Below are 26,683 nucleotides of genomic sequence, written 5' to 3'. Positions count from 1 at the left end.
TAACTGGAACTTCCAAGCCAAGCCCTGGTCAGAGCAAGTGGATCTATCAGTATCTGGAATCTACAGGCTCTCATATCTGTGCCAGGATGCAATAAAAAACAACTACTGAAACTACAGCAACTTTGATCACTCAGCGGCTGATAAAACAAGTTGGCTTCCAGACACAAAGAGCAAGAGCACAGATATCATCAGAGATTTACTTCTTTTTTTGTTTTTTTTAACTGTAGCACCTGTTTATTTTTAAGAACTTAAAATACTGTTATATATCATACAACTTTTGCTATATATCATTCCACTGTAGTTTTACATAAAGATCAGTTTTAGATACATATTACAAATGAAACAACTTCCATATTTTTTAAAAGCAGGATGTTGTATTTTATAGAGGTCATGCTGAGCATTTTTTTTATACACGAATATATCATAAATATGTTTTGAGAATTAGTGCTCAGAATGTTTCAAAAGGTTCGTAATGGACCGAGGAGGAAACTGTAATCATGTTATGATTATGATTTATGCAATAAATGATCAGTGTGGTATTTATTTTTATTTTTTTTTACAGACATTTTAAGTCAAGTCAAATTGTTCTGGAGCAACAAAGCATATTTGACCATTCAAATCAGGCCAGTGAGGCTCATGAAGATTCATACTTGGTTCTGATGGACAAACAAAAACTATATCTGATGATGCATTCATTAAGTTTTAACGAAAGTTCAGAATAGTGCAGTTTATTACATTGAACCAGTTTTTATACCTGACTTCAACAATTTTGTTCCTCTTTTCAAGCTTTTTTTTTTTGGGGGGGGGGTGGAATTATGACATTTTAAAGGTTTTAGCAATTTTACCCTTTTTTAAACAGTTTAAACACGTTTTTTCCTGCCATATTTCATTTTCTTATCCTATAAATTGTAGACATCTCACGTTTTTTAAGCCGTTCTATTATTTCCCCCCCATTTGTTGGGGTTTTTGCTATTTTTCCCAATTTTACTTGAACCTTTTTTGAATCCCTTTTGAACCAAGAGTGACGAATCATACAATTTAATAATAAAAATCAGTTAAATGTTTATTCACATTTCATGTTGTGAAGGCTTCATGGAGCCGCTACAGAGGGACTGAAGAGCCGCAGGTTGCACACCCCTGAACTACTAATTAAATTTATTATTATTATTATTATTAGTATTATTATTATCATTATTATTATCATTATTGATGTTAATAAATTATGTTTGCCTTTACAGTTTTATTTACCTTCTTTAATTTTCTATGAGTGAATAAGCCTGAAAACACCTGATCTCTCATCAGTCTCTCCAGCCTCCACAGTTGAACCGAAGCGCGCATCCGGCGCGTGCCGGACCGGACCGGGCCGTACCCGGGATGTCAGACTCGGGATGGACTCACCGACACACTCGTTGGCCTCCCTGGCCGTGGCTCTCTGCCACGGTCTGTCGTAGTGGAACGGCTTGCACCTGTCACACTCCGGCCCGGCCGTGTTGTGCTTGCACTCGCACACCAGGCTCCCGTCCCGGTCCTTGACGCACCGGGACGCGTGCCCGTTGCACTTGCACCTCCCGCCGACCTGCAGGTCCGACACGGCGTAGTAGTAGGAGTCCCGGGCCAGCTCCGAGTCGTCCTCGTTCTCGTCCCCGAACGTGTGCAGCCGGCTGAAGATGACCTTGATGTCGGTGGCCGTCACCCAGTCCTGCAGCACCGGGGAGTTGTCGAAGTCGTGCGCGGACGGCCGCCCGTCCAGCGTGCTGAAGGCGATGAGCCCGCCGGTCAGCGGGTGCATGTCGGTGTGCGAGTCCGTGCACACGGCCTCCTGCTCGTTCTGCTTGGTGATGGCGGCCCGGTTGGGCTTGTTGTACATCTTCCTGCACTGCGTGGAGTAGAACTGGAAGGGCACCCAGGTCTTGCCGTAGTCCATGGACTTGTAGATGACCATGGACTCGGGCCGCGGGGAGCAGAACTGCAGGCTCACGTACGTGACTTCGAACTTCTTCCCCAGGGACAGCGTGAGGGTGACGTTCTGCGGGAACTGGATGAAGTTCTCGGACTGCCAGCAGGTGAGGTTGTGCGGGTTGTTGAGGTCGGTGAGGTAGGCGGGCGGGTGGTACTTCTTGGGGTCGGAGGCGTCGCAGGTGTGACAGTTCCGGGTCCTCTCGTCCCCCTTCTCCGCGGAGCTCACCACGCAGTAGCGGCTCTGCGCCTTGGTGCCGCACGTGCTGGACACCTTCACCTCCTTCCCGAAGGCGGCGTTGACGAAGTCCGGGATGCAGCGGCGCGGGTTGCCGTGCTCGTCGTAGCAGGGGTCCGGGGGGGACGTCTGAGCCGCGAACAGGCTCATCCCGTAGCCCGCCCGCGCGCTCCGCCACGACAGGGACGCGGCCAGCAGCAGAGTGAGCGCAGCATCCACACACCTCCTCATGGTAGATCCCTGCAGGACACATGACAACACACTTCACTTTCACCGACTCCCCTCCAAGAAAAAAACAAAACAAAAAACAAAACACTCATATATTTTTACAAGAAGCATGAATAAGATGTTGTTTAAAAAAAAGTCGCATCACTTCGGGAAAACAATTTCTCTCAAAATTCACTTTACCTTGGAATAATTTAAAATAGTGTGAAAATGTCTACGAAGCTGAGCTACTTCAGTCTATCAGGCGCCTGCCACAACTCCTCTCGTGTTGTTGTTTGTTTCTTCCAATCTCCTGCCTTAAAATAAGAGAGCGGGTGGATTTAAGAGTCGCTCATGTCCTTCGAGTAAAGTCTCACTCCTCCTGCCGCTCTTTTCAGATATCCTCTCTCTCTCTCTCTCTCTCTCTCTCTCTCTCTCTCTCTCTCTCTCTCTCTCTCTCTCTCTCTCTCTCTCCCCTCTCTCTCTCTCTCGGATCGGAGCGGATCCAGAGCTGGAGGTCAGCTCATCTTGAGGTGACACCAGGCGGAACAACGACGTCCACTGGTGGCGCACCGGAGGACGCGTCTGCGTAAAGACGCAAATCCAACACTCCCAAGGGAAAAGGGAAGATGAGGGCAGCAGATTAAAATAATAATAATAAAAAAAGTAATGAATTACTGTTCAACAACTGATACTGACACTAAGATATTTCTTCTGCACTGTGAAAGCAAGATATTTACAAAGTGCCTTTGCTTTTTATACCTACTGATTTATAATCACCCCGTTATTTTCTTTTATTTCACAAAAAGTAAAAATAACCCAAAGGCAATTTTTTAATTTATCGGCTTATAGTTTTACAAAAAAGACAAATTATGATGATGTGAAACATATTTTCTACACTGAAAAAAGCAGTATGAACCTACAATAACTCGAATAAAACACTATATTACTAGAACATAACTGGAAGGAGTGCTTAGAAAGTGAAAGTTTGCTGTCATGAGATAATCTCCATGATGAGACATAATCCATCTGCAGTCAGAGAGGATATGAAATGATCCAAGTGTTTCTACTCACAGTTCAAGTCCTAAAAACCGATGTGTCCACGGATCACGACGTGCGGGAGTGCTGCAGGAAACCTGTTGGATGCTGGCTGCAAAAGTAACAGCGCCACCTCGTGTCCACAGAGAGGATAGGAAGAGATCAGCACACGTCGACTGGCATCTTTTAGTTTTCCCAGGCGCTGGAGGCGAACAGCTGTGGTTTACAATCTGGAACAAGATCATTCAGTGTCAAGAAGATAGCTGCTGCCCGATCACTCAATAAAAGAACAGTGTATTTCATAGCTTCTCAAACATTTGTCTTCTGAACCTGTGTAAATCAGGGGTACCAAACATAAGGCCCATGGGCCAAAACCGGTTCCAAATACAGCCTGTGAAACCATCAACAAACTAGATGAGGTTCAATATTAAAAGATGAGACATTGTGATGTGAAAAGCCAAGTAAAACAGGAAACTCAAGCCACAGAAAACATAAAGATGAAATGATGTGAGGGCCACAGGGCGGTACTGTGGTTAACATGCTCACCTCAACTGGAGGACGTCGTGGGTTTGCATACTCTCCCTGTGCATGGGTTTTCTCTAGACCCCACATTGCTCGTAGATGTGAATGTGTGAGTCTCTCTGTGATGGTCTTGTCAGGCGGCCTGTCCAGAATTTACCAACTGGTTTAAAAAAAATACATATAGAAGGTCAATAGATGGGTGTCATATAGAGAAAAGGTAAAACTGAGGTGAAAATACTCTATAAATATGTTTGAAATCTTAAAAAAACAGCATGAATGAATTATAGGTACATATATAGTAAACTTTCTGATGTCGTTGTCCTATGAAATGTATAGAGTCCAGAAATCGTAGAAGTAAACAATCAACACCAGCAGCGTTTCGTGTCCTCTCTGCTCTCCAAGGGTCTTGATTCTACTACTTTTAGGTCTCACTTCCTGACTTTACATGATCTTCAGTATCTTAGCCTATAATATTCCCGGTTTGTAGCCAGCTTTAGATACAGTACACACTATCGTAGAAACACACAGATGACCTGCACATTCATCGAAACAAATTAAAAGAAGAGGTCCTCTGCCTCGTTTGTTGTCGGATTCAGTAGTGTGACTGACATTTCTACAGCATATGTTTCGCACCACATGAAAATGACATGAAATAAACAGAAATGCCAGAAACACTTCCTGCAATTCACCTTCTACATTAACATTTTTAGACAAAATATGTAATGTAATGTATGTAATTCAAATCAAATTCATGGGATTCAATGTATAAAGAACAAAAAGAAAGGCTGTTCTTTTTTTTATATATAATTTTATTTTCCATTTTTTCAATTATACAACGTGAACAGTACATTTGAGCAGAAAGATCTATACCCCACGAACCCTTCCAATTTAGCCCATAACAACGTAATTAAAATTAAAATAACAATGACAATAACAGAAAAATAAGGGGAAAAAAAATTACACATACAGTCCTCTTACCGATAGAACACTATGGAATAGTACACAGCTTTACTGTTTGCATATAAGTTAGAAATGGCTGCCATGTCTTGTAAAATTTACCTGTAGAGTCGCCAATTGTACACCTTATTTTCTCCATATGTAAAAACCTCATAAGTTCTGCAGCCCATAGGTCATGAGTGGGAGAGTCTTCCAATTTCCATTTCACAGAAAGGCTGTTCTTTTGCCTTAGTTTCATCGTGGTTTTGCTTGCATTTGTTATAGCCTCCTTCACTTTAGGCCGTCTTTGTGATAAAATTAATAGTGAATCATTCAGTATCAGCTGTACCTGCAGGCGTGGCCTCACTGGCTCGCATCTTTTCAGGGAGGTCTTACGGTTGTTGAGAGATTGAGTGTGTGCTGTGTGTGAAGCAGTGATCGCCGTGGGTTTCACGATGCAGACAAATGACACATGAACAAAAACAGCTCGATAAAATAATTCTTCTACTAACATTGATTACCTTAGTTTGAATTTGCTGTCAGTGTTAAATGTACCAGTAATTTGACACACAACAGCAAATATCATGAAAAGTTCACTGATGATCGCGTGTCAACCTTTACTTCTTATTGTCAATAACAAATGTACCATTAACATTTACAAGAGTTGTATACTTTGCATTGAGATCCTCAAACATGTTGTTTCAGGTGACTTTTATGAGCTGCATGAAATGAAAATCTGTTGGAAGTTGTTGCCACTGTTTAGGAAGCAAAGCTTACAGTTACTTTTTTCTATTCTTTACCTTCTCGTTTCAGCCGACCTGTCAGGAAAACACTCACCCTACTTCCTCCTCATGGTTTGTGCGTCATTTACATTTTATCTATTAGAGTAGCGTCTGTGAATTCCCCTTCTTTTACAGGAAGGGACATATGATAGCAGCTCATCAAATATAATATAGTCAAGCTTGTCATAAAAATATTTGAAATTATAAAATATCATTAAAAACTCACAACAGAGATTTGATGAATATCTTTTTCTTTTGTAGTTTTTCATTGAAAATCAGAACCTCAGCACTGCACGCATGTTTTTACTTGATTCTGCTATAAATACAGGCTTTTTATTTTTGTCACATGCAAGATTTCCAGTTATTCAGTGACGTTTCAAACAAAAGACAAAGCTGGTAATTACATTTATGATAAGCATGAATAGCATTAGTGGTAATTCGGCTTTACGAAATAAACACACTCAAGACACTTTACTCACAAATGTAAAATTAGCATGAAAAGAAACATTTGTAACAGACGACTTCCTCTCAGGGGGCGACATCCCTTCAGAATCCACATGCGACTTTTCAGACACACATCGACGAGCACACACAATTACACTTCCTACCTCTACCCACAAACAAGCGCACACACACACACACACACACACACACACACACACACACACACACACACACACACACACACACACACCATCCCCAGCAGCCTAAATCATTGTGCTCACATGTACTTCAGTCAGAGCTTCCTGTTTGTGAGCCACAGTGTGCTGGAGGAGCCTGAGCACAGCGCAGAGCTCCGATCAGCCGCTGGCAGCTGATTCCACCGCTGCACTGCTGCGCCGTGCCCAGGATGTGGCTTCGCCGTGCCCTGAATGAATGGCACTGATGCTGGAAACACTCGGCCTTGGACTTCTCGAACGGTTTGCTGATATAAAGTCGCCCAGGACATGGAGACAGCACTATAAAGCGAGGTAAGACGATGGAAGCAGATGATTCATGTTGACTCAAACCTGGTCACTCTGTGGGTTTTAGATATCGGCTCCAGTTGCTGGCTGTCAGTTAGGCAGAGGTGTTTTCTAATGAAACTGACTCCACAACTGACAGTAAACCAGTGATTAAGCATGTCTGCATCTGAATTTCAGCATGAGTGTTGACGGTTTGTGACAAATTGCTTTACTTGGTCACGGTTCCTTCTCTCACCTCCTATCATCTTGTTTGCACTGATGCAAATAATTCTTTCACAGCAGAGCTGATTTCTTGTAAGTATGAGAGTTTAGAGTGCCGAGGCAATCTCGGTATCACAGTGGTGATAAGGTAGAAACAAACAGGGTGTTTTCATCAGTCCTCTGAGGGCTTACAACCCTCCGCTGTCATACCATCGCGACAACTTCTGCTTTTGGAGTGGCCGGAATATGTCTCATTCTCTCATAAACAGGGAGGAAGTAGAGATGCAGAAGCACGTGGATACTTTCTTAGTTTAAACTTCTGGCTGTGTAAATTTTAGGCTGTATAAACACGTGATCGGCCATATTTCTTATCAACAGTTCAGATCGCGTGATGGGACTGTAATAAATCCTTTTCTGTAGTTTGTCACTTAAACAGGTGGAATCTGTTGGATTTGAACATTTGTGAATGTGGTGATGCAACAGACTTATGATCTGACGTTAAAAGGATTAAGTCAGTATTTGGTCTGTTATTCATAGATGTAAAAATTACACTAAAAGGATAGAGATAGATGAAGTCAAAATATCCAGTTAACCTCTGTGGACATTTATAATTACTTCTGTCAGATGAGAGCAAAAGTCTGTTTCTGGTGTGTAATGGATCCAACAGAAACTCACAACTCCCAAAGTGGTCTAATTCTGATATCCAATCTTAGAAAGGTGACTAACTTCATTTAAATGATTGGGATTGATTCTAAAGGTCATCACTCTCGTCAAACAACAGTAACTGTTACATGACCTAATGCCGAGATGAGGAACAAGCTCCAGAGGCCTGATAAACTTCATTTCAAAGCAAACATGTAAAGTTCCCATGAACCAGAAAACACTTTGTTTACCCAATGTTCATTAGACTGAATACAATTGATCTCAACTCAATTTAAAGTTCTTTGTTAGGACACTTTAAATAAGTAGCATAATGATCATTTCAGAACCTTGAGGGTCCACCGAGGGAAAGTCAGGACCAATGTTTGTGTCAGGGTTGTTTCAGAAATGGCATCCAGTGTAAAATGCAGTCCACAGCACAAGTTGTAGTGACTTGCTGTAGAATAAACAAACGAAATGTAGAATTCTGTTAATGGCAATCTGTTGCCATGAAGGGATGGATGTGCTCAAGCTGGAATGTTATTTACAACAGATACTGACGCATCTTGATGTTGCTGCAGAAACCGAGACTCATCAGACCAGACAATGTTTTTCTAATCAGATATTCTCCAATTAAGAAACCTTAGTTTCCTGTTTCTAGCAAACAACCCAGTTTATTCCTCTGCTGCTGTAGCTTCAAGGTTCAATGCGCTGTGTCAGAGGTGGGCTTTTGCACACTGTGGTCGCAACAAGTGACTATCTGAGTTACTTTTCTGTCATTGCTAACCAGTTTGTCATTTCTCATCTGATATTTTCACCTTTTCAGATCATTATCTGAAAAACCAAGAACGTATAGTTCCTGAAAGTTTAAGTTGATCACCAGTTTCTGAAATACTCACGCCAGTTTGTCTGGAATAAGCAACAATGCCACGTTCAAAATCACACACATTACTGTCCTTCCCCATTAATCATGACAGACTTTTCTTGCACAGAAATGTATTTTCTACTGTAGGTTTCTGATTACTGATGATCTGATATCTGATTACTAGTCGTATCAGTCAGAATATGATCATCTGTGCTGTGAAAATTAAAGAAAAACCCAATGCACATGCACCAAAACCACATATCAGAAAAAAAGCTTTTGAACACAGGTTGACCTGATTGTGGATTTGAGCTTCAACACTTGTTTGCCCCAGATATCCTTTGCAGGGAATCTCAACACTCGATACAATTTTTCATAGTTTCATATGAAGCAGCATCCGAGCGTAGTTCTGTTATTCACAGATATGTTTCCTGTTTGTCTCTTTACGACTGTGGTTTCAGTAAAATATTAACCTATGTGACACTTTGGGGCCAACACACACTTTTGTGCGTGCATGTGTGTGTTCATGCTCTGCACACCTGTTGTAGCGAGAAAAAAAAAAAGAGATTTTGAAGCCCTACAAATATTTTTTGATTTAAATCACTAATTATGCAAAACAATGTCAAAAATGTTAAAGTGTGAACGTTTTCTGATGAAAAAATGCTTTTTATCATTAAGTTCATCTGAAATTTTCTTTGTGAAACTGAGCAGACAAAAGAGTCGGCGCTGTTTGTGTAACGGAGGCAGCCCTGGCTCCGTCTTGTTTGGAGTGAAGCGTCATAACCTGATATTACTGCTCCTAACATTTGCATACGCATTTCCATATGTTTATCAGTGTTTATTGAGGAAGTGAAGACAAAGAAACTTCGTAAAGGGGATGTCTCTTCTCTAAATGACAATATAACCTTTGCATTTTGCTGTTTTGAGAGTAGACCGTCGCTCCTTACTGTGCCGGATTCTTCTACAACCTTTCACATCCTTGCAGGGATAAGTACAGCACATTAAAACAAATGAATGTAATCATACAGCAGTTTGTAGAAAGGCCTCAAAGGTTACTTACAAGGTTTATCCTTGACTTTAAAAACAGGGTTGGGCTAAACATCCACCCATCTTCTACAGCACTGCTGCCAATTGGCAGGGTCGGGGGTTGGAGTTGGAGGGGGGGCATCCCCAGTCCATCGCAGACACACACAGCCACAAACACTCACATTCATCCCTGTCGATATTCTGCATTCACAATTTAACCTCAAATGCATTGTTTGGACTGTGGGAGGAAAGAGAGAAAACCCACACTGAAAATACAATCTCCAGACAGAAAGACCTCCAGACACGCTGTAACAGGGATATACTCACTGTGAGGCGAGAGTGCGAACCACTACACCACTACCACATGGCCCCTTCAGCACAACAGCCAGCAGGAAGAAAAAAGCACGAAGCAACAGAAAGATTTAAAGCTACAATTTGATGAAAAGCGGCGCATGAACAGAGCTCCAGAGCAGGTTCCCTCTCTTTGTTTTCTCATGCCCTCACTCATGTGCACAGGCCCACTTTTACTGCAGCTCGGTTCGTCTCACCGGCAGCGGCTGTTTGAACTGAAGGGAAACACTCAATTGCCGTTGGGCTTTGGAGTCGGACGTCTGTTATTTCCTAAAGTCATAAGCAGACAATTGACATCCAGTACGTCGGGGGAGAGAAGAGGGAGGGGCCAGCGGCTCCGCCGACCCGGAAAGATTGGACGTGACTATCAAACTCTGAGAAAGTAAAAATCTACAACAGCTCACACACTTCTGGAAAGAGCTGTGGTCCCTGGTCTGTGGGACTGTATGTTAGTGTCTGATCGCACCACAACAATGGAGAGGCACCTGCTTCCTCAGCGAAGCAGGGAAGCTACCTTCCTGTTTGGAAGCAGTTGGTAATAAGATCAGTGGAAGAAATGGGAAGCAGTCTGTGAAGACATGGAAAAGAAAAGAAAAGAGAGAGAGAGGACAGCATGGGAAAGAGAGGAACACACACAGGGGGCACGAAGCTGCAGCACCGCTGTGGTTCTGTTTGCATGGAGGTGCCCGATGAACTGCAGAGCATGAGAAACTCAGTCTCTCACACACGGTTTACCTACTTTATGTTCTCACTTTGCAGCAGTGCAGCGTTTAACTTTTCCAATACTTTACAAGGCTGATAGACCCGTTTCTGTCAGGGAAGGATCGGATCGCCCTGAGTCTTTTGAAGGTCACTCCACATCTCACACACATACACACACACAAACACACGCTGAAATTGCCTCACTTCTTCAAGATGTTGGCTGTGAAAAAGTGGAAGTGACCTTGTTGACTCTTCGGGATGTACTGCATACATCCTCTTATGAAACAGCACAGAGTCATGCATTTGCAACACGACGAGCACCTTCTACGTAAACAACTACGATCACACAGAGGTGACTTGTGAAAAGAAAAAAAACACGTTTGGTATATTAGTACATTATTTAGTAGGAATAGTAATCCTGCCACATTTTTACTGATATGGACCTTACAGGTCAGAACATATCAAGTAACAATTTGATCCTCATTTCTTTCTTTTAGATTCATTAGGTATTCTTTTCACTATATGTTTTCCTGCCATGCTCATGCATGTTGATTCCATGGACCTAATTCTCTAAAGCCACAGTGGTCTGAACAATGAGCTGACCTGTCTGTGGTGACAACAAACTGCTCTCCATCCTGTCTCCTTTTAGCAAAGTGTCGCCGTTCAGCGCAGCGTCCCGCCATAACATTGAGAGGAATGACGTTAGCCTGGAAGACTCTGCTGCTTGTTTACAGCATTGTTTGAGTTTGGTTGGAAACTTCCCCCTGATCGTTAGTTTCTCCCCATCCTCACACCAGGAGATCCTGCCATCTCCTCCCCAGAAGAAGTATTTTTTTGAAGGTTTTATGAAATAAGACAATAAGGCGGAGAGTTTGTTCGTCTTTACTCCATTGAGTCGTATAGTCTGGTCTTATTGTCTTGAGTTGTATTTGTCTGATGCAAATATCTGGATTTAAATTATACTGAAAGTGTAAATTGTTTTCATTTGCAGACAAGATTGTCATTTATATAAGAAACAGTGCAAGTCTTCTTTGTTCAATCAGAGAACTCAAACCAATCATACCAATCAGCAGACACTTTCACTGCACAGTGCAGCCTCTGTGTCCCCAATGCACCCCATTAATGATTAGGCAGCGATTACAGGTCAGACTTATTAGTTCCTTCCACTCTCACCGGGCTCTCATCCAGCGCGGTCCAGCCCACAATGACCGGAGCCCTTAGCACAAGTGTCCAGCGCGCTCAGTCCTGCTCTGTGCCACCAGGAATGCCTCACAGACACAATGCATCTCCAGGGAGGACGGACAGCTGAGAAAAAACCCCTCCGTGGTCAGGTTGTTTACATCTGGAGCTGATGGTATTGTTATTGAGCGATCCCTGTTGGAAAAGTCGTGGAGTGATGTGGGAAAATGAAGTTTCATTCCCCTGACCTCTTGAACCTCGGATTCGCCGGGACTTCCTGCCTCACTGCTGCGATTATGGCCTGAGGGGTCGGATGTTTGCGCAGTAGATGTGTGTCCGTTCTGTACGTTCATCTGTAAGTGTAATTTGCGTGAGAAGTTTCGGTGAAGCACAATAGCTGACCCACTCATTACGTGAGATTGAGTCCAGGTATGAAGCTTCAATCAGACAAGAAAACAAGTGTAAAACAGCATTCAACAGCAGGTTGATTTAAGGATCAGTTTGGCTCGCTGTCCGTCTCTTCAAAGCGAGAAAACCCGGGTTTGCTTCAGCTTTTACATGTGGTTTGCATGTTCCTCCTATCTGTTTGACTGGTGCCATTTAAAAACAGATCGGTGACTCATAAGCATTTTTTATTTGCCAGCTGTCGCTTATGTTTGGCTTTTGCTCAAAACGGGGAATTTGTTAAACTCTCAGGGGAAATTTTGAGCAGACGTAACATGTGAAACCAGTTTTTGATCTGATCACTCACTTCAGTCAACACTCCTTTCACTGCAGATTTCACAGATAAACTCAAGCAAATGTTTTTCCAGAGAACCTTTGATTTGCCTCCGATGTCTGAAAAAGTTCATTTCTAATGTCATCAAAACAGATTTCCTTTAAATATGAATGATTTTCTCTGATGCTGCTGAGCCCAGTAGTGGTTGTGGAAACAGCTGCATCATGTGGATGCTTCAGATCATGAAGAGTAGGGAATTTTTATTTTATTTTATTTTATAACATTTAAGCTGTTGATTTTTCAACTGTCTTTCTGGGAAGGAAAAGGTAAGCAGCGGCTCATTTCTATAAAATAGCAAATCTTAAAACAGATTCACCCTTTTTGCTCCTTTTAATGGGGAAGTGTCTGTTCTGCTTTTTCAAATTTGGACATTTTCCTCTATTTTCACATAAATATACTGCATCTCTATGGAAAAACTCAAACATGAGTCAAGGCCGTGTTTTACAGATGAGGTAACAAATAATTATTTTCGACATCAAATTCACAGAGACGTCACCAATATTGTAATTTTGTGTGTTTGCCTTTTTTCTCCAGTTCATTTAACACAGAATGTAAACTAATGGCTTTTTCCTTTTCTTTTCTTTTCTTTAAGCAATATTAAAATTACTTTTCTTATGTTTTAGTCAACAACATCCCACTGTCTCTTACCGATGAAGATGTCGATCAAACAACAAATCTTTGATTTTAGGTTGATGTTTGATATATATTCAGTTCTTACCAGAATTAAAAAAAAAAAAAGGTTAAAAGTTGTATTAATACACAACAGTAGTCCAAGTCCAGGTTGACCTGGAGAGCCTGTCATCTGGAGTTTTCATGTTGTTCCTGTGCATATGTGGGTTTAGGCTGGCCACTCCAGGTTCCTCTCACATTTTAAAAACGGTTGGTGACGACGTTTCGTCTGTGGTTTTGAAAATGGGAGTGTGAGGGATCCTCTGTCTCTCTGTGTTTGTGCTGTAACGGATTGGTGATCTGTCCAGGGTGTAGTCTGATTCATTCAGTCAGCCGGGTCATCTCCAGTTCCCCACCAGGCTTAGATGTATAAAAAAAAAAGTCTGGAAAATGAATGGATGTTTTAAGCAATAGCATAAGAACGGCTGTAATTATGATCTGGGTCTAAAACTTGGCTTTGAGTCATTGAAAAGACTGAAATGAGGGCGCCCGCCCAGAGATCTGTGTTTTGTGTAATGAAACACTTTCCTTTCTATTGGTAGCAGATTTGTCTGTTTGTCTGTTTCAGACTGTGTCACTAACATCTGTTGTTTATCTGTACTGAAGCAGGACAAGATTTTGAAAATCACAACTTGGTTCCACATTGAGTTGCTCCTGGGATGTCCCTCGCATTGTCTTCTGCATACATTTTCAAGAGTCGGCTTCATAACAGAACTGAAACTTCTTGCCACACCTGGGTTGACCTCACGAAAAACAGCTCTGAGTTGAAAAAGTGATGTTTAGCACATTTTCAGTCACGGAAACACGATGTACTTATATGATCTTGGTGTTGTTGGAGGTGCAAAACTGTCTGCCTTGGTGCAAACCTTGTTTACTGGATATCATTTTTAAGGCTATTGGAACCCATAAAGTGGTTAAAAACAACCAACTTGGGATTTTTTTTTACAGAAATGACAGCTTTGAGCGTTTGCATGCATTCGGGAAGTGCTTTAAAAAACACAAATGACGCTGATCATCTGGCTCAGAAATGCCCATGTGTGCTGTGTTTATCTTGTCAGTCATTTGCATACACACCGAGCGAACTGCCCTCATGCAAAACAGAAGAGAACGCAACATGCTTCACAAAGAGAGGCCCAAATGACTTTTCATGGACAGAACCATTGAAGGGATCGCACGATACAGGATGGGAATCCAGTTCCATGTCATATTTTGATTACTAATCAAGCTAAATGTCTTCATTCTCCAGCAGTTGATCGGTGAAGATGCAGCATACGTCCTGCACTGAGGACCGGATCCAGCACGCTCTGGACAGGTGTCTGAACGGCTTGAGGCAAAGCCCCACAGCTGCACACCACTGGAATGGTAAGACAGCGGGAGTCACTCTCAGGAGACGTGCCTTAGAAGGATTTAACGTTTCAACGTAGTAAAAGATATTTTAATTAATCAGCGAAGCATCTGATAAGTCTTTACTTGTTTGCTTTACTGAATATTCATATATTTGACTAGGTTTTGAAGCTTCTTACTTTCTTTTCCTGTGTTTCTGCCATGTTGCAGCTCATGTGTCTCTGACACACAAAAAGCACACTAAAATAAAAAAGCTATTTCAGGAAGTTATTCTGAACATCATTTTATTTACTCTAAGATTAACTACATGGAATAAAAACAAAAGTAAATATTGTGTTGGTCCTAAAGTCTTGTAAATCTCATGTTGTAATCAGCTCTTGGAGGATATATATGAGGTTAAAAATCTCACTTCCTACAGCTTTCACAGTGCACAACTTAACCGTATGTGTGACTTGACTCTTTTATTGATTCATTAGATCTAAATTTGCTCATGATCTGTAAGAAAATGGTGAAATGCTTCTCAACGCAGCGGCTGTCTTGGTCATGGAGTGGTAATGATTTGGTGGGTTACATGAATAGCTTATACCTTTGATCAGTTGCACAGGACAAAAGAGCAATGCAGTTATCTCAGATGACTGATGTCTGATCAAAGAACTAATGATTGCCGCACTTTTCTGAGCTGAGGTTCCCATGTTGTTCTCACTAATTTACGTACACCAAAGCACATTTCTCATAGGAGTGCCATTAAATAAATTAAAAAAAAAATCTTGTTTTTATTTATTTCAACTTATAAAATATAGACATTTTATCATAGAAATCTTTTGTTTGTTGATTTTGCCTCGAGTGAATTATTTGGAGCAAGTGATTTGGCATTTTTATTTAATTTTTTTTTAAGGCTTATTGCTTTCTAGGAGGTACGAATTAACTTCTGTGCACAAATATGTTCACACTAAGTGCTGTTTACAGTTTTGACTTGGCCTGGAGGCAGTTGTTGTCCCCATGTTTTCTGAACTCATGGTGCTGAGTGTGACAAACACTCAGCCGGCGCGCGGTGTTTTAAGAGCGCGTATGAGCCCGATGCTTGTTGTTGTTTTTGGTGACACTGTTGTTGTGTGATCACCAGGGAGCATATTATTGGGTGTTGGAGGAAGTTGTGTGAATAGACAGCTGGGAGGAAGTGGTGGCAGAGACCGCAGCGTGTAAGTAAAGCATCATGAGGCTGTAGTTACAGAGGTGCCAGGGTGTAAAAACATGTCAACAAAAAAAGATCAAATCGCTGTTTACACTCACACATCAAGCAGTGGAAATGATGATCACATGATTTTATTCCATGGAGTGAAAAACCTCGGTTTATTCATCTTCTGCTGTCATAGAATCCATTTAAATTTGCAGATTAATCTTGAGAATTTGCATTGTCGACCAAAATTCCATCTGAACGGGTGTGGCCATAATGCAAACAGCACATTTCTTTTAAGAAATGCATGATAGCAACCCAGGGTGCAAGTAGCTGTGAACGAATGCATCAGATAAAAGCGTGCTTCTTGGAAAACGTTTCTCTGTACGGCTGACGTTTTACTTCCTTGGAAACTGTGCTCCTTGGTGATGTACTCAGAATTAGTGAGGCTGAGGAATCGACAGCTAAGAGAGCCGCATGTGTGAAGAGCAAGCAGTCATGTCACTTGTTTTCGTGAATGTGATAGGCCTCGGGTCCATGTGGTTAAAGATACCGCATGCATATTCTCTCTCTCTCTCTCTCTCTCTCTCTCTCTCTCTCTCTCTCTCTCTCTCGCTCGCTCTCTCTCTCTCTCTCTCTCTCTCTCTCTCTCTCTCTCTCTCTCTCTCTCTCTCTCTCTCTCTCTCTCTCTCTGGCTTTTTTCCCTCTGTTTTCTGCTTCACGCTGTCAGAGAAAGCTGTCAAAGTTTCTTTGAAAGCACCGAGGTGTGTTTCACAGAAGTGGAGTGTGTTACTGATTAGGCAGTCTTAGATCAGTCCGAGTTTCCAAGTTTAGAACTTTGCAGTTAAATTAAATTCAACATGATGTACTGTATATGAAAAAAAATGAATGAATTACGTAAGTGGGACGAGATAATTCTGTTTTCTTGCAACAGGAAACCCATCCTGTCATATCTATACACAGACAAACATCCTGACTGAAACACACAAGAGCAGGAGATATAAAAAAAAACAACAACAACTGAAAACACATTATTTCAGACATTCCATGTTTCAAAACCTTCTAAAACAGTCAATACTAACAACTACAAATAGAAACTTCACTATCGTCTGCATAGAGACAGTGGCAAGAAGAGGTACAGCAACTATTCCCAGAATGTAATAAAAACAGAATGCAATGAACCATCGGATGAGGTGTTAAAACATCTGATATATGTCGGCTATGTTGTCACAATGTTACTGAAAATAATATCTAAGTTATTTTGAATTTGATGACCAGCATTTCCGCTGTGACTTTTAAAAAGCAGCCTGTAAACAGTCAATGAAGAGACCAGCTTCAGGAGAGGAACCTTTTCGTCCGATGCAGGGTTCTGGCTGACCCACATTCCTGGATCTTGTTTTATGTTCCTTCGAATTCTTCCACTGGTAAAAGGTTTTGGGAACAGAAGGACAATTTCACCAAATGAACTCTTCTGCTGCAAAGCTGTTATCTTATCTTTTTTACACTCGACTGTAGATTTAATCTTTTGCATTGCTTCATCCAGCCCTACTAGGAGGAACCCGTAAACAAAGTTCTGCTTGTTTTAGTAGTAAATTAGTGATCAGCTTTTGCCTGTACTGATATGTCAATGTTGTGTTTCAGTGCTGATGTGCTCAGCGGGTCAGTCGATGAACCGCTGGAGCCTGGAGGAGCTGGTGAAGAGAGACCCCAAAAACTTCCTCATCCTTTTAGAACAGATCATCAGGAAGACCAGAGAGGTGAGAAGCATGGCATCTATTGAACGCACTGTCTGTGAATGAGTGGTTGAACTGTTGCTAACTGCGATCCTCTCCTTTTCGCTGTGGTCACTGGACCTCAGGTCCAGGAGCAGTGTCAGTATGAGCTGGTGGCTCCGCTGGCGATCATGTTCTCCTCCACGCTGCTGCAGGTTCGGACTGTCTTTTAATCAGAAACCCTGAACCTCTCATTAACTTTCACGTTTCCCTCACACCTGGTAAAGTTTGTGATAACATGCTGAAAGAGCTTCGGACCTGTCATATAAACACAGGAATATTAGTTACAAATAATTTAGAGCAGAATGTCATAAAAACAACACAGCAGCAATAAAATCATGGAGAAAGTTGGGATGATCATCATTCAGTGAAATATTCACATTTATTAAAAGAAAAAAAAATCCACACATAAACTTTAACAATTTCAGTCATTTTTCAACAAATTACTCTTTAGTTGTTTTGGATATGGAAGATTGTTTGGATTATTTGCTGCAGCCCCTTTATCAATGTAACAAAACTTAATTAGAAAGAAATCACTATGAAAAATCTTTGCCTATTAACAATTTAAAAAAAGAAAAAAAAACAGTTTTATCAGAAATGCTTTTAATGAGAGAAGTAATATAAATCTCCATCCAAAGACAAATAATCATCAACGATGTCCTTTTCTGTCTTCATGAAGCTCTTTGCAACAGAACTGAGGAGACACACAGTTCAATTTGCTCTTCACTAGAATCAGACCATAACTCAGTTTTATGCCTTTTCTCAAAGCCTGAACATGTTAAGCATTTTAAAGAAAGATAGATTTAATTTCAACATTGAGTCATTTTAATGATGTTCTCAGTTTGCAGCATTTTGCAGCCTTCAGCATACAAGTTATTACAAATTCACCTGAACAGTTTAATGTTTATTCTCATGCTACTTCATCAGTAAGGAAGATAGAGTTCATGTTTTGACTAAAACACGGCAATCTCTGTTAAATTAACAGCACTTCATTTCACAGAAAAAAAAGGCCCCTCAGTGTGTTATTTTTACACCTTGCAATGCCATATTACCAGTTTGGACACTTTGTCCTCTGAAAACACTTGTTTGTGCTTGTGTTGCAGACGCCATACTGCCCTCCAGACACAGAGCTGCTGGAAACAGCCATGGAGGTGTTCTGCAGCTTCCTGACCTGGCCTGAGCCGTACTGCAGTGTGTGCAGGAAGCTGCTCTCCACACTGCAGCTGGAGATCAGGGTTCCAGGTCAGTATGGAGGGACTGTGGGGCATGATGTGGTTCTGAGGTCTCAGACAAATGCTGCACTCAGCCGGATAGCGTTTTACCCAATTTTAGTAGATGCACTCCCTCTAGTGACAAGCCTGGGGAAATGAACTGAGTCAGGCTGAGCTAAACAGGATGATCAGGTTTCAGGTTTAAGAGAACTTCTTCATTGTGGGATGATATTGTTTGAAAGAGGATGCAGTTTCAGCCTTTACGACATTACAGAAAAGCAGAAACTGAATGTGAACACTTCCAGGGAAATTTATGGAAAGGAAATGCCAAAATAGAACAACACACTGAATGACTACGAGTGAACTATCTGAATGAATGGAAGCTAAATGATCAGTTGGTGTCTTTCATATTGGTCATAGCCTTTTATAAACACCGTAGTGTAATATGGTTTCATTTAAAGTTAAAATATAAGTGTCCAGCAAGGCGTTCTGATGTGAAAAGTTAATTTTTCTCTTTCTTCTTAGGCATTTCCTTCCACAGACTGGTGAGAGAAGAGCAAGGCCTGAACACCTCCAGCCACTGCTCTAAAACCATGTAAGACTGCACACTGTGCTGTTTCTGCATGCTGTCAGTCATCTCAATGATCCGGGATCCTGTATTTGTAAAAAAGGAGCTTGTTCTTTCAGTGGACTCTATCGGATGTTTCTAAACTACATTTCAGTGTTTGTGGGCACATGACAATTTATCTTTATCCCAGTGGGTTTTCACAGCTTCTTCTTTCTCTGTAAAAAATAACAAACACTAGTGTGTGCGTGTGTGTGGTTCACTGTAAGCTTATCTGATCTGATGCGACGCTTTTCAAGAAGTACAAAAATAGTTCAGCACTTTGAAGGTCAGTGGTTGTGCTCTTGCTAGACTTGTAAAATCCTGGTTTGTCCCCTTGTCTAGCCACCAAACTCCATCTCTACCAGAACTTACAGTCTGACTGTACGCACGTATGCAGATGTGATGATGACCGATGCCGTGTGTGTCGTCTCCGTGCAGGACCGTACTGCTGATGAACCCCGCTGAAGTCCCTGCTGACTTTCTGTCGGTGGCCGAGCAGCTCAGTTGCATTCAGCACTCGCAGAGAGAGACCTACATCGCCCTGATCAAACACGCCTTCCAGTCCGCTCTGGGCACCAAGTACCCTCTGAGCAGCATCCACAGGGCTCTGCAGGTACATGTTCACGCTTCACACTGTGCTCTACTGCAACGTTTCATTCATCAACTTGACGAAATGCAGGAACCAAACCGGGATCTCTTCTGGCTGTCTTTGTGTCCGTATGGAATAGTGAATTTCTCCATAAGGAGATAAATAAAGGGTTGTTTAATATTCTCATGTTAAATGTTGTCGCAAGCTCATATCGTTCTCATCTTGGCTTCAGTGTTGCTTATTATAATTGCTGTTAAGGGAAAATATCTGGACATAAAAAGCAAAGTTCAATTATTCCTCGTTACTTTGGTGACAATAATGCGTTCTGGTGTCAGCGTGTAACTTCCTAGCATTTATCAAACTATGTGCCAACAGCTGTGCTGAAACGCCCACGGGCTAATGTAACATTACTGGTTCCTGCCCAAAAATAGATGCGGCGGAAGAAAACAGAACGATGAGGATTAAAGAAATTTTAACTGACTGGCAGGTTAAAGTTGAAAGTAAGAACTTTCACCTCACTGTTTCATAAAATATTTGTGTTTTTTCAGTCAAAGAGTGTGACTGAGCTGGAGGAGGTCTTCTCCCTGTTGAGTGACCTCTTGGAGACGGCTGCTGCCATGAGCGACCCGCTGAAGGGCCGCAGCCATGTCGTCCAGGGTCTGGAGAGCCTCAGGCTCATGCTGAAAATCTCCGCATCCAATGGGAAGAATTCTGAAGGTAAGGAGGCTTTTTTGTTGTTGTTGTTTCTTTGTTTTTTACATGTAAGACTGCCCAAAGTATGATTTCTATTGGACACACCTCAGACTGCCTGGTTCTCTCTTGCAGGAATGCTACAGACACTACCACTGCCTACAGCCAAATGTTACATGTTTCACTGGGAAAAAGATAACTTTGGTAACGTATTTAACCAATATTTAAGTTACAATTACTGAAAAATTACTTTTCTGTCTTCCAGGGAGGATGTTGCGCTCACTGACTTTTTTTCCCCTTAAAACTAATTCCAAACTTTACAATGCTCATGTAGTCTTATTGTCTGGATGGTTGAAATGTCTTCCTCTGTCTGTATTAATAAAGATTTGTATTCATGCAGATGTTTTGAACGTCCTTTTGGAGCATGAACTGGACGATATGGCGGGGGAGGACGAAGCAGTCGGCACCGATGAGGACGGGCTGAATGAAGAGACCGATGGAGCAGCAGACAATGTGGACGGAGACAACGAAGAAGAGGAGTACGGATTGTCCTCGCTGTCCGTCATTCCCAACGGTTACAGCCCCTGCCACCGAGAATCCACGTTCTCCACCATGTCCTCTCTGTCCACCACCTCCAAAGACTCCATGTTCTCCACGGTGTCCGGCACCTCCGAGCTTTACGCCAACTCCATCTACTCCGTCACCTCCGGGGCTGACAGCGACTACTGCGAGGATTTTGACGACTACAACTGCTCCTCTCCCGCGGCGGAAAAATGCTCTGGAAAGCTGAGCAAGTCCTCGACTCGGCTCAGTCGCCACTTCCATCGGTTGTTCATCAAACCCAAGAGCCCGCGGTTACTTTACCGCGCCAAAAGTTTAGGAAACACCGAGTCAAAAGACATTTTAGTGGTACGAGGACAGCGGTCCAACTCTCTACCGCAAGATGTCAAGCTACGTAGTCCTGACCCTCTGTTCCACCCCCAACATCAAACTCTAAGACACATCTGCTTCCGAAGACGGCCTATCCTGAGCAGCGACGAGGACAGCAAGAATACCACGCTGAGGGTGGTGGTGTTTGGCGCCGACCACGTGGCGGGGAAAGTGGCTCGAGCCTACAGCAGCCTGAGGAAGAAGGAGACTGAATGTCCGCGTCTGAGCAAAGCCTTCAACCTTCAGTTCTACTTTGTGCCGGTGAAGAGGGACTCGGCAGGAGGATCGGGAAGTCGAAGGTCCTCCATTACTGCCGATCAAACCGGATCTCCAAAGGGAGTGTCCATATCTAATGTAAGTCAAAGAATAAAGCAATCTGAAATGCAGATCATCTCTTTAAGCTGCCAAAAGCTGAGATTTATAGAAAGATTCTCACAATTTTTAGTTTTAAAATGTCTTGTGTGTTTCTTTTTACTCTCACAGGACCTTAACCAGATGGACACGGAGGACAGTACTAATGACATTGCCCATCTACTTGGCATGTTGGACCCTTGGTACGAGAGAAACACGCTCAGCCTCCTGAACCTTCCTGCTCACGTCGTCTGCCAGGTACGACCGAAATGCAGCGATTACACATGACACCCAAAGCTAACACTGTAGCCTTTCATCCATTGTAGTCATAATCTGAATAATTAATGCTCCACTGTTTCTCAGAGAATGAAGGATGTGGTTAGAGAATAAATAAGTTTAAACAATATGCAGTTTTCTTCAGTCCTACTTGTATCACCCTGTTTTGTAACTTCATTTCAACGTTTAAATGTTGTTTCAGCAAACATCCAAAACAGAGTCAGAGTCCTACGACAGTTCATACGAGCAGCGTCTACCCATTCTGGCCGACTTGGTGCTGTACTACTGCCGCCATGCCGCCAGGCCCGCTCTCATCCAGCTCTATCAGGCTGAGGTCCGTTACATTCTTACATAGAAACTCACACACACACACACACACCTCAAAGACACAATACAGCTTGTTATTCTGTTCTGTTTGCCTGACATTTGAAATCTCGTCAAAAGAAAAGCAGGCATCGATCCTCTTTATGACAGTATAAGTAAGAAAACACAGTTTTAGACCAAATGAGTGACGGAGGATCTATGTTGCTATAGTTGACGCTGGCGTGCGGCACTAGGAGGACCGAGGTGTTCGTACACTCTCTGGAGTTGGGTCACACCGCAGGAACGCGAGCCATCAAGGCCATGGGTGAGAGAGACACACACACACCAAACACACACACACACGCGTTTCCGTGCAGAGACATCACTTTATATGAGGTTGTGACTGAACTTAACTCTCATGAGAAGAACATCTGCTTTTTCTATATTACGATTCAGTCCACTTCTACTTTTCTGGTTTCTCTTGTCATCAACTTGAACTTCTGTTTTTTTTTTTTCTGGTCTTATTTCCGTAGAGAACTAAAAAAAATCAATGAAAGCATTTGTTGTATGCCACATGTCAGGCATTTGTTCGTAACTACAGAAATGACTTGAAATGACCTTTTTTTTATTTGCATGACTCTATGTTCTGTCTTAAAGTTGCAACAAATTTACTGCCTTGCATAAAGAATATTTGTCTTTCCTCAGGCTGTGAATTTAAATGTCTTACTATAAATTTAATGAATAACCATACTGTTACTCCCAGTGACTGACTATTATGTGTGTGTGTGTGTGTGTGTGTGTGTGTGTGTGTGTGTGTGTGTGTGTGTGTGTGTGTGTGTGTGTGTGTGTGTGTCCTCTTGTTGCTTTCTCTAGGTGCTGCCATCAAACGCTTCGGTATCGATGGTGACCGGGAGGCAGTGCCTCTGACACTGGAGATGATGTACAACAGGGTGAGTTGATGGTTCAATCCACACACACACACACACACACAGACACACACACACACACACACAGATACACACTTCGTGGTCACTTCTCAGACCACAGGAAATGTCACGCCAAAAAACTGTGAGACAGTCTGCAAAATGATCGCGTGTGTCTGTCCCGACCGAGTATTTCTCCATGTGATTCACACGGTACAATGCCACATGATATAATGAAAACATAATGGAAACATGTCCTTATCTACCATGGCTATAGTCAATGGAAGTCACTTTTTGCTGACATTTTATTACACGCAGTCACACACACACATACGTACCAAGTGTTAAATGTTTAAACTTCCATTCCACCAATGATCACCGTATAGGGAAACAATCCCCATTACTGCTGGATTCAAAGTCTATGTAGGAGTCTCACTGCCAATAGGACGCTGTTATTAAATCACAAAATCAGGACAGGTTGTCTTTTTCCAAACAATATTTCAATCTGTTTTCCTCGGGCAGGTGGCCATCAGTGGAAGAAGCCAGTGGAAACGAGAAACCAAAGTCTGCACTTCAATAAATTTAACTAAAGCATGCAAGAACCCCGAAGAATTAGGTATGCTAATGTCAACAAAGAACACACTTCACCTGCCTGCTCGTGCGTGCTGCTGCAGTGTCCTTTTTACTGTAGTGAAACAAATGGCTTAAGTCATTCTTAAACCAGAATGATTTCTTTGCTCTTGGACAGTGCTGGTAAAGAACAGGTCATGTCGATTTAGCTGGTTTAACAGTCACTGGATGTTTTATCTAAGGCACAAGACAATGCTACTTTTAAACATCTAATTATCTATAATTGACTCACTTGCTGACTTTGCCTCCCCCTTTTTGAAAATGTTTACGTGAGAGCATTTCTGATCTCGATCATTCGGTTTCTACCAGACTCAAAGATGGAGTGCCTCCAGCTCACGATGACTGAGGTCCTGAAGAGGCAGAACTGCAAGAGCAAGAAGGGCTACAACCAGGTGAGCGAGACGTGACTTCAGCCCGTCTCAGTGGTTTGTGGTTGATGTCGTGCAGCAGAGCCGTCTGCTTTCGCTTGCGTTGATAGCAATTCACGCTCTCAGCTCCATCTTTAATGTTTTTTTTTTAAGCACACTGTTTTCACACCGACTATCCAGTGCAGGAAAAGCCACACAGGAAGACTCATCTGTTGTGCTTGTGCGTGCAGTGACATGCTTTGCTTAATCTTGCAAATTGGTGTTTTAACCGAGCTTCAATCTGGAGTCAAAATCTGTATCAAATCTCAGCAACGCTGCAGCTTTTTCTGTACAGTTTAAACAACCCAAAACAATTAAGACCCAAGTTCCAAAATAATCGGTGATGTTAGAAAGCATTTAGCTTAATTTTGTCTGGTTTTTTTTTTCCACCTTTGCAGCAGCTGACTGTGACTGAAGTGAAGGTGGACAAGGTGCAGATCAGCGGTGCTGAAAACACAACTTTTGCTGTGTGTCTGGACCAGGATGAGAAGAAGATACTACAGGGTGTCATCAGGTCCGGAAGCCAGATATAAGTTTGAATGTACAGTGTCTCTGAACATGTAACACACCACAAACTAAAAAAACAAGGCATTGAGTCTGGATCTTTGAGGATGAATAGCCTGCGTGTTTTTTGACGTTTCAATCTGTTTCATCATTACGTTCTTTGGGAAAGCTGCTATGAGACAGTCAGGTGTGTTAAAGCAGAGAAAACAATAAAATAACACGCAGAACAAGAATGAATCACATTATGAAATGTTTTAAAGTAGCGTGTGTTATATTTTTCTTTCATATTATTAAATATCTGTTGCTCCTGCAGCTTTCTTTTTGAAGACTGAAATTCTATTATACGTTCTCACCCTCACAAGTATTTTATTCTTACTGATGTGTCTGATTTTCTCTCATTCAGGTGTGAAGTTTCAGTGTGCTATAAACCTGACAACTCCACTGACTGGAAGCTGAGGAAAACCCAGGCTTCTGCTCAGATTCAGCCTCTCCACCCCACATTCTGCTCCCTCCTCTGCCTGCCAATCCTCACTTTCAGTGGGGCTTTACCCTGAAAGCACGGACTTAAAGGAAGCCGTGGTCATGTTTGCTTCATGGCATTTGGACAGAATTAAAGGTTGCAATTAAAATCAAGAACCTGGTTCAGCAGTGATTGTTAATCGTGATTGATATGTGGGACCAAAAAAATCTGAACTTTGGTTCATAATTGTGATTTTGCAGACTGCATTTTCTCAGTTGTCTCCAATGGAGGGAATAAAGACCTTAAACACAATGACAGCAGAATGTATTCTGGTAAAATAGGGTAAATTTGTTGAATATCAGGTTGAAACTGAATCCAACAGTAAAAGGTTACAATAAGAGAAAACATAGAAATTCAGTTATTTTGGAGCTATTTCTTTTTCTGAATAAACTGTCTATTGTCATGAACTCTGAAAAGACTCCATTGTGGAGTTTTATCATATTATGTGTAAATAATGGAAAGTTGACACTATGGATTGATGAAAAATGTAAATGTTATAATTATATTTTTTAAACATAACTTTTTGGATTCTCACCGTCAGTTTTTTTTTTCATGTACATTATGTTATGTAAAGTGAAACATTCCTCCTGAGTAGTTGCACTGAAGTTACTGTTTTAACTAAATATGACCAGCAGGGGGCGCTCACGATTTTTATTAAACTTCATTCGAAGTACAGACAGACTGAGACTGCATCCACCAAACTTGCTGAAAGTTTACATAAACCGTGATCATTTACATGATAGCCATGCTCTCAAATATTAAGTGGTCAGAATTGTCAAGGGTATAAATCAAAGTTGTTCTGAAAAGACGTGTTTTCATGCAGAAACATTCATGTTCAAAACAAGAGAATGATTTACTGCACTTTCTCTAATATAAACTTTGACAATAAGAAATCGTTGTGTGTCGTTGCTACAAATTGAAGACATCCTGCACCCTTTAAAACTGTAAAATGCATAAGAAACTAAAGCTCTTAAATTTTTAAATTTGGTACTTAGAAACATTTGTGACACCTTCTGTTATATGTTCCTTATGATGACAACAATTAAAAAGTGATGTTTGTCTCCTTTTCTCTGTGTGCATCAATGGAATCAGCCGTAAACTAGCAGCTGTCATTAAAAACTATGATTTCACCACAATGTCTTTCATCACCCGAACTGGTTTTTGAACATGCATAATATGAGTAAGCAGGTATTCTCAGCCATTGGACTGGAGTTGTGTTCATATTTGTGAATGTGTTTTTGTACATGTGATTTACGCTGTAAGATACAAAAGATAATTTCAGAGATAAAACTGTGTGAATAAATTCTAATTAAATTAAACTATATGTGTGCAACTTAGTTTTTTAAAGCAGTTACGTGTTTTCTGCAGATGTAACATATAAAAGATCTGTCTGTCTGTCCCGTT

The 26,683-nt window shown here is 41.7% G+C and overlaps 2 protein-coding genes across 5 annotated transcripts in view; one reads left to right on the top strand and one right to left on the bottom strand.

Moving 5' to 3' along the window:
• Positions 1-2,736, bottom strand: part of ntn1a (netrin 1a) — a 52,645-nt gene extending 49,909 nt beyond the window's left edge. For all 3 annotated transcript variants that reach the window (XM_030093587.1, XM_030093588.1, XM_030093589.1), the window contains exons 1-2: positions 2,603-2,736; positions 1,399-2,434 (exon numbers count right to left, since the gene is read on the bottom strand). In XM_030093587.1, coding sequence (XP_029949447.1) covers positions 1,399-2,425 — 1,027 coding nt within the window. In that variant the 5' untranslated portion in view covers positions 2,426-2,434; positions 2,603-2,736. The remainder of the gene's footprint in view (positions 1-1,398; positions 2,435-2,602) is intronic.
• Positions 2,737-6,406: 3,670 nt separating this feature from the next.
• On the top strand, positions 6,407-26,592 carry pik3r5 (phosphoinositide-3-kinase, regulatory subunit 5). 2 transcript variants are annotated; one of them, XM_030095091.1, is made up of 18 exons: positions 6,407-6,647; positions 14,298-14,410; positions 17,208-17,323; positions 17,425-17,493; positions 18,442-18,580; positions 19,075-19,144; positions 19,595-19,769; positions 20,294-20,462; positions 20,571-20,639; positions 20,836-21,719; positions 21,849-21,974; positions 22,195-22,326; positions 22,527-22,620; positions 23,169-23,245; positions 23,741-23,834; positions 24,158-24,240; positions 24,654-24,769; positions 25,163-26,592. In XM_030095091.1, exons 2-18 carry the CDS (start codon positions 14,311-14,313, stop codon positions 25,311-25,313), a joined length of 2,664 nt encoding a protein of 887 aa, XP_029950951.1. In that variant the 5' UTR covers positions 6,407-6,647; positions 14,298-14,310; the 3' UTR covers positions 25,314-26,592. The 2 variants fall into 2 exon arrangements, with proteins under 2 accessions (XP_029950951.1, XP_029950950.1); XM_030095090.1 differs by having other exon boundaries at positions 14,295-14,410.
• Positions 26,593-26,683: the final 91 nt, after the last annotated feature.

The sequence above is a fragment of the Salarias fasciatus genome, chromosome 6, assembly GCF_902148845.1.
Source record: "Salarias fasciatus chromosome 6, fSalaFa1.1, whole genome shotgun sequence".
Classification (NCBI taxonomy): domain Eukaryota; kingdom Metazoa; phylum Chordata; class Actinopteri; order Blenniiformes; family Blenniidae; genus Salarias; species Salarias fasciatus.
Note: the sequence above shows the minus strand (reverse complement) of the source record. Positions and strands in the feature narration are given on the sequence as shown.

What these genes read in the sequence shown, in the direction of transcription:
- pik3r5 (XM_030095091.1), top strand. Translation starts at nt 14,311, where the DNA reads ATGCAGCATACGTCCTGCACTGAGGACCGGATCCAGCACGCTCTGGAC. An exon ending in AGCCACTGCTCTAAAACCAT is followed by an intron (nt 19,145 to 19,594) that starts GTAAGACTGCAC and finishes GTCTCCGTGCAG; the next exon opens with GACCGTACTGCTGATGAACC. An exon ending in GCATCCACAGGGCTCTGCAG is followed by an intron (nt 19,770 to 20,293) that starts GTACATGTTCAC and finishes GTGTTTTTTCAG; the next exon opens with TCAAAGAGTGTGACTGAGCT.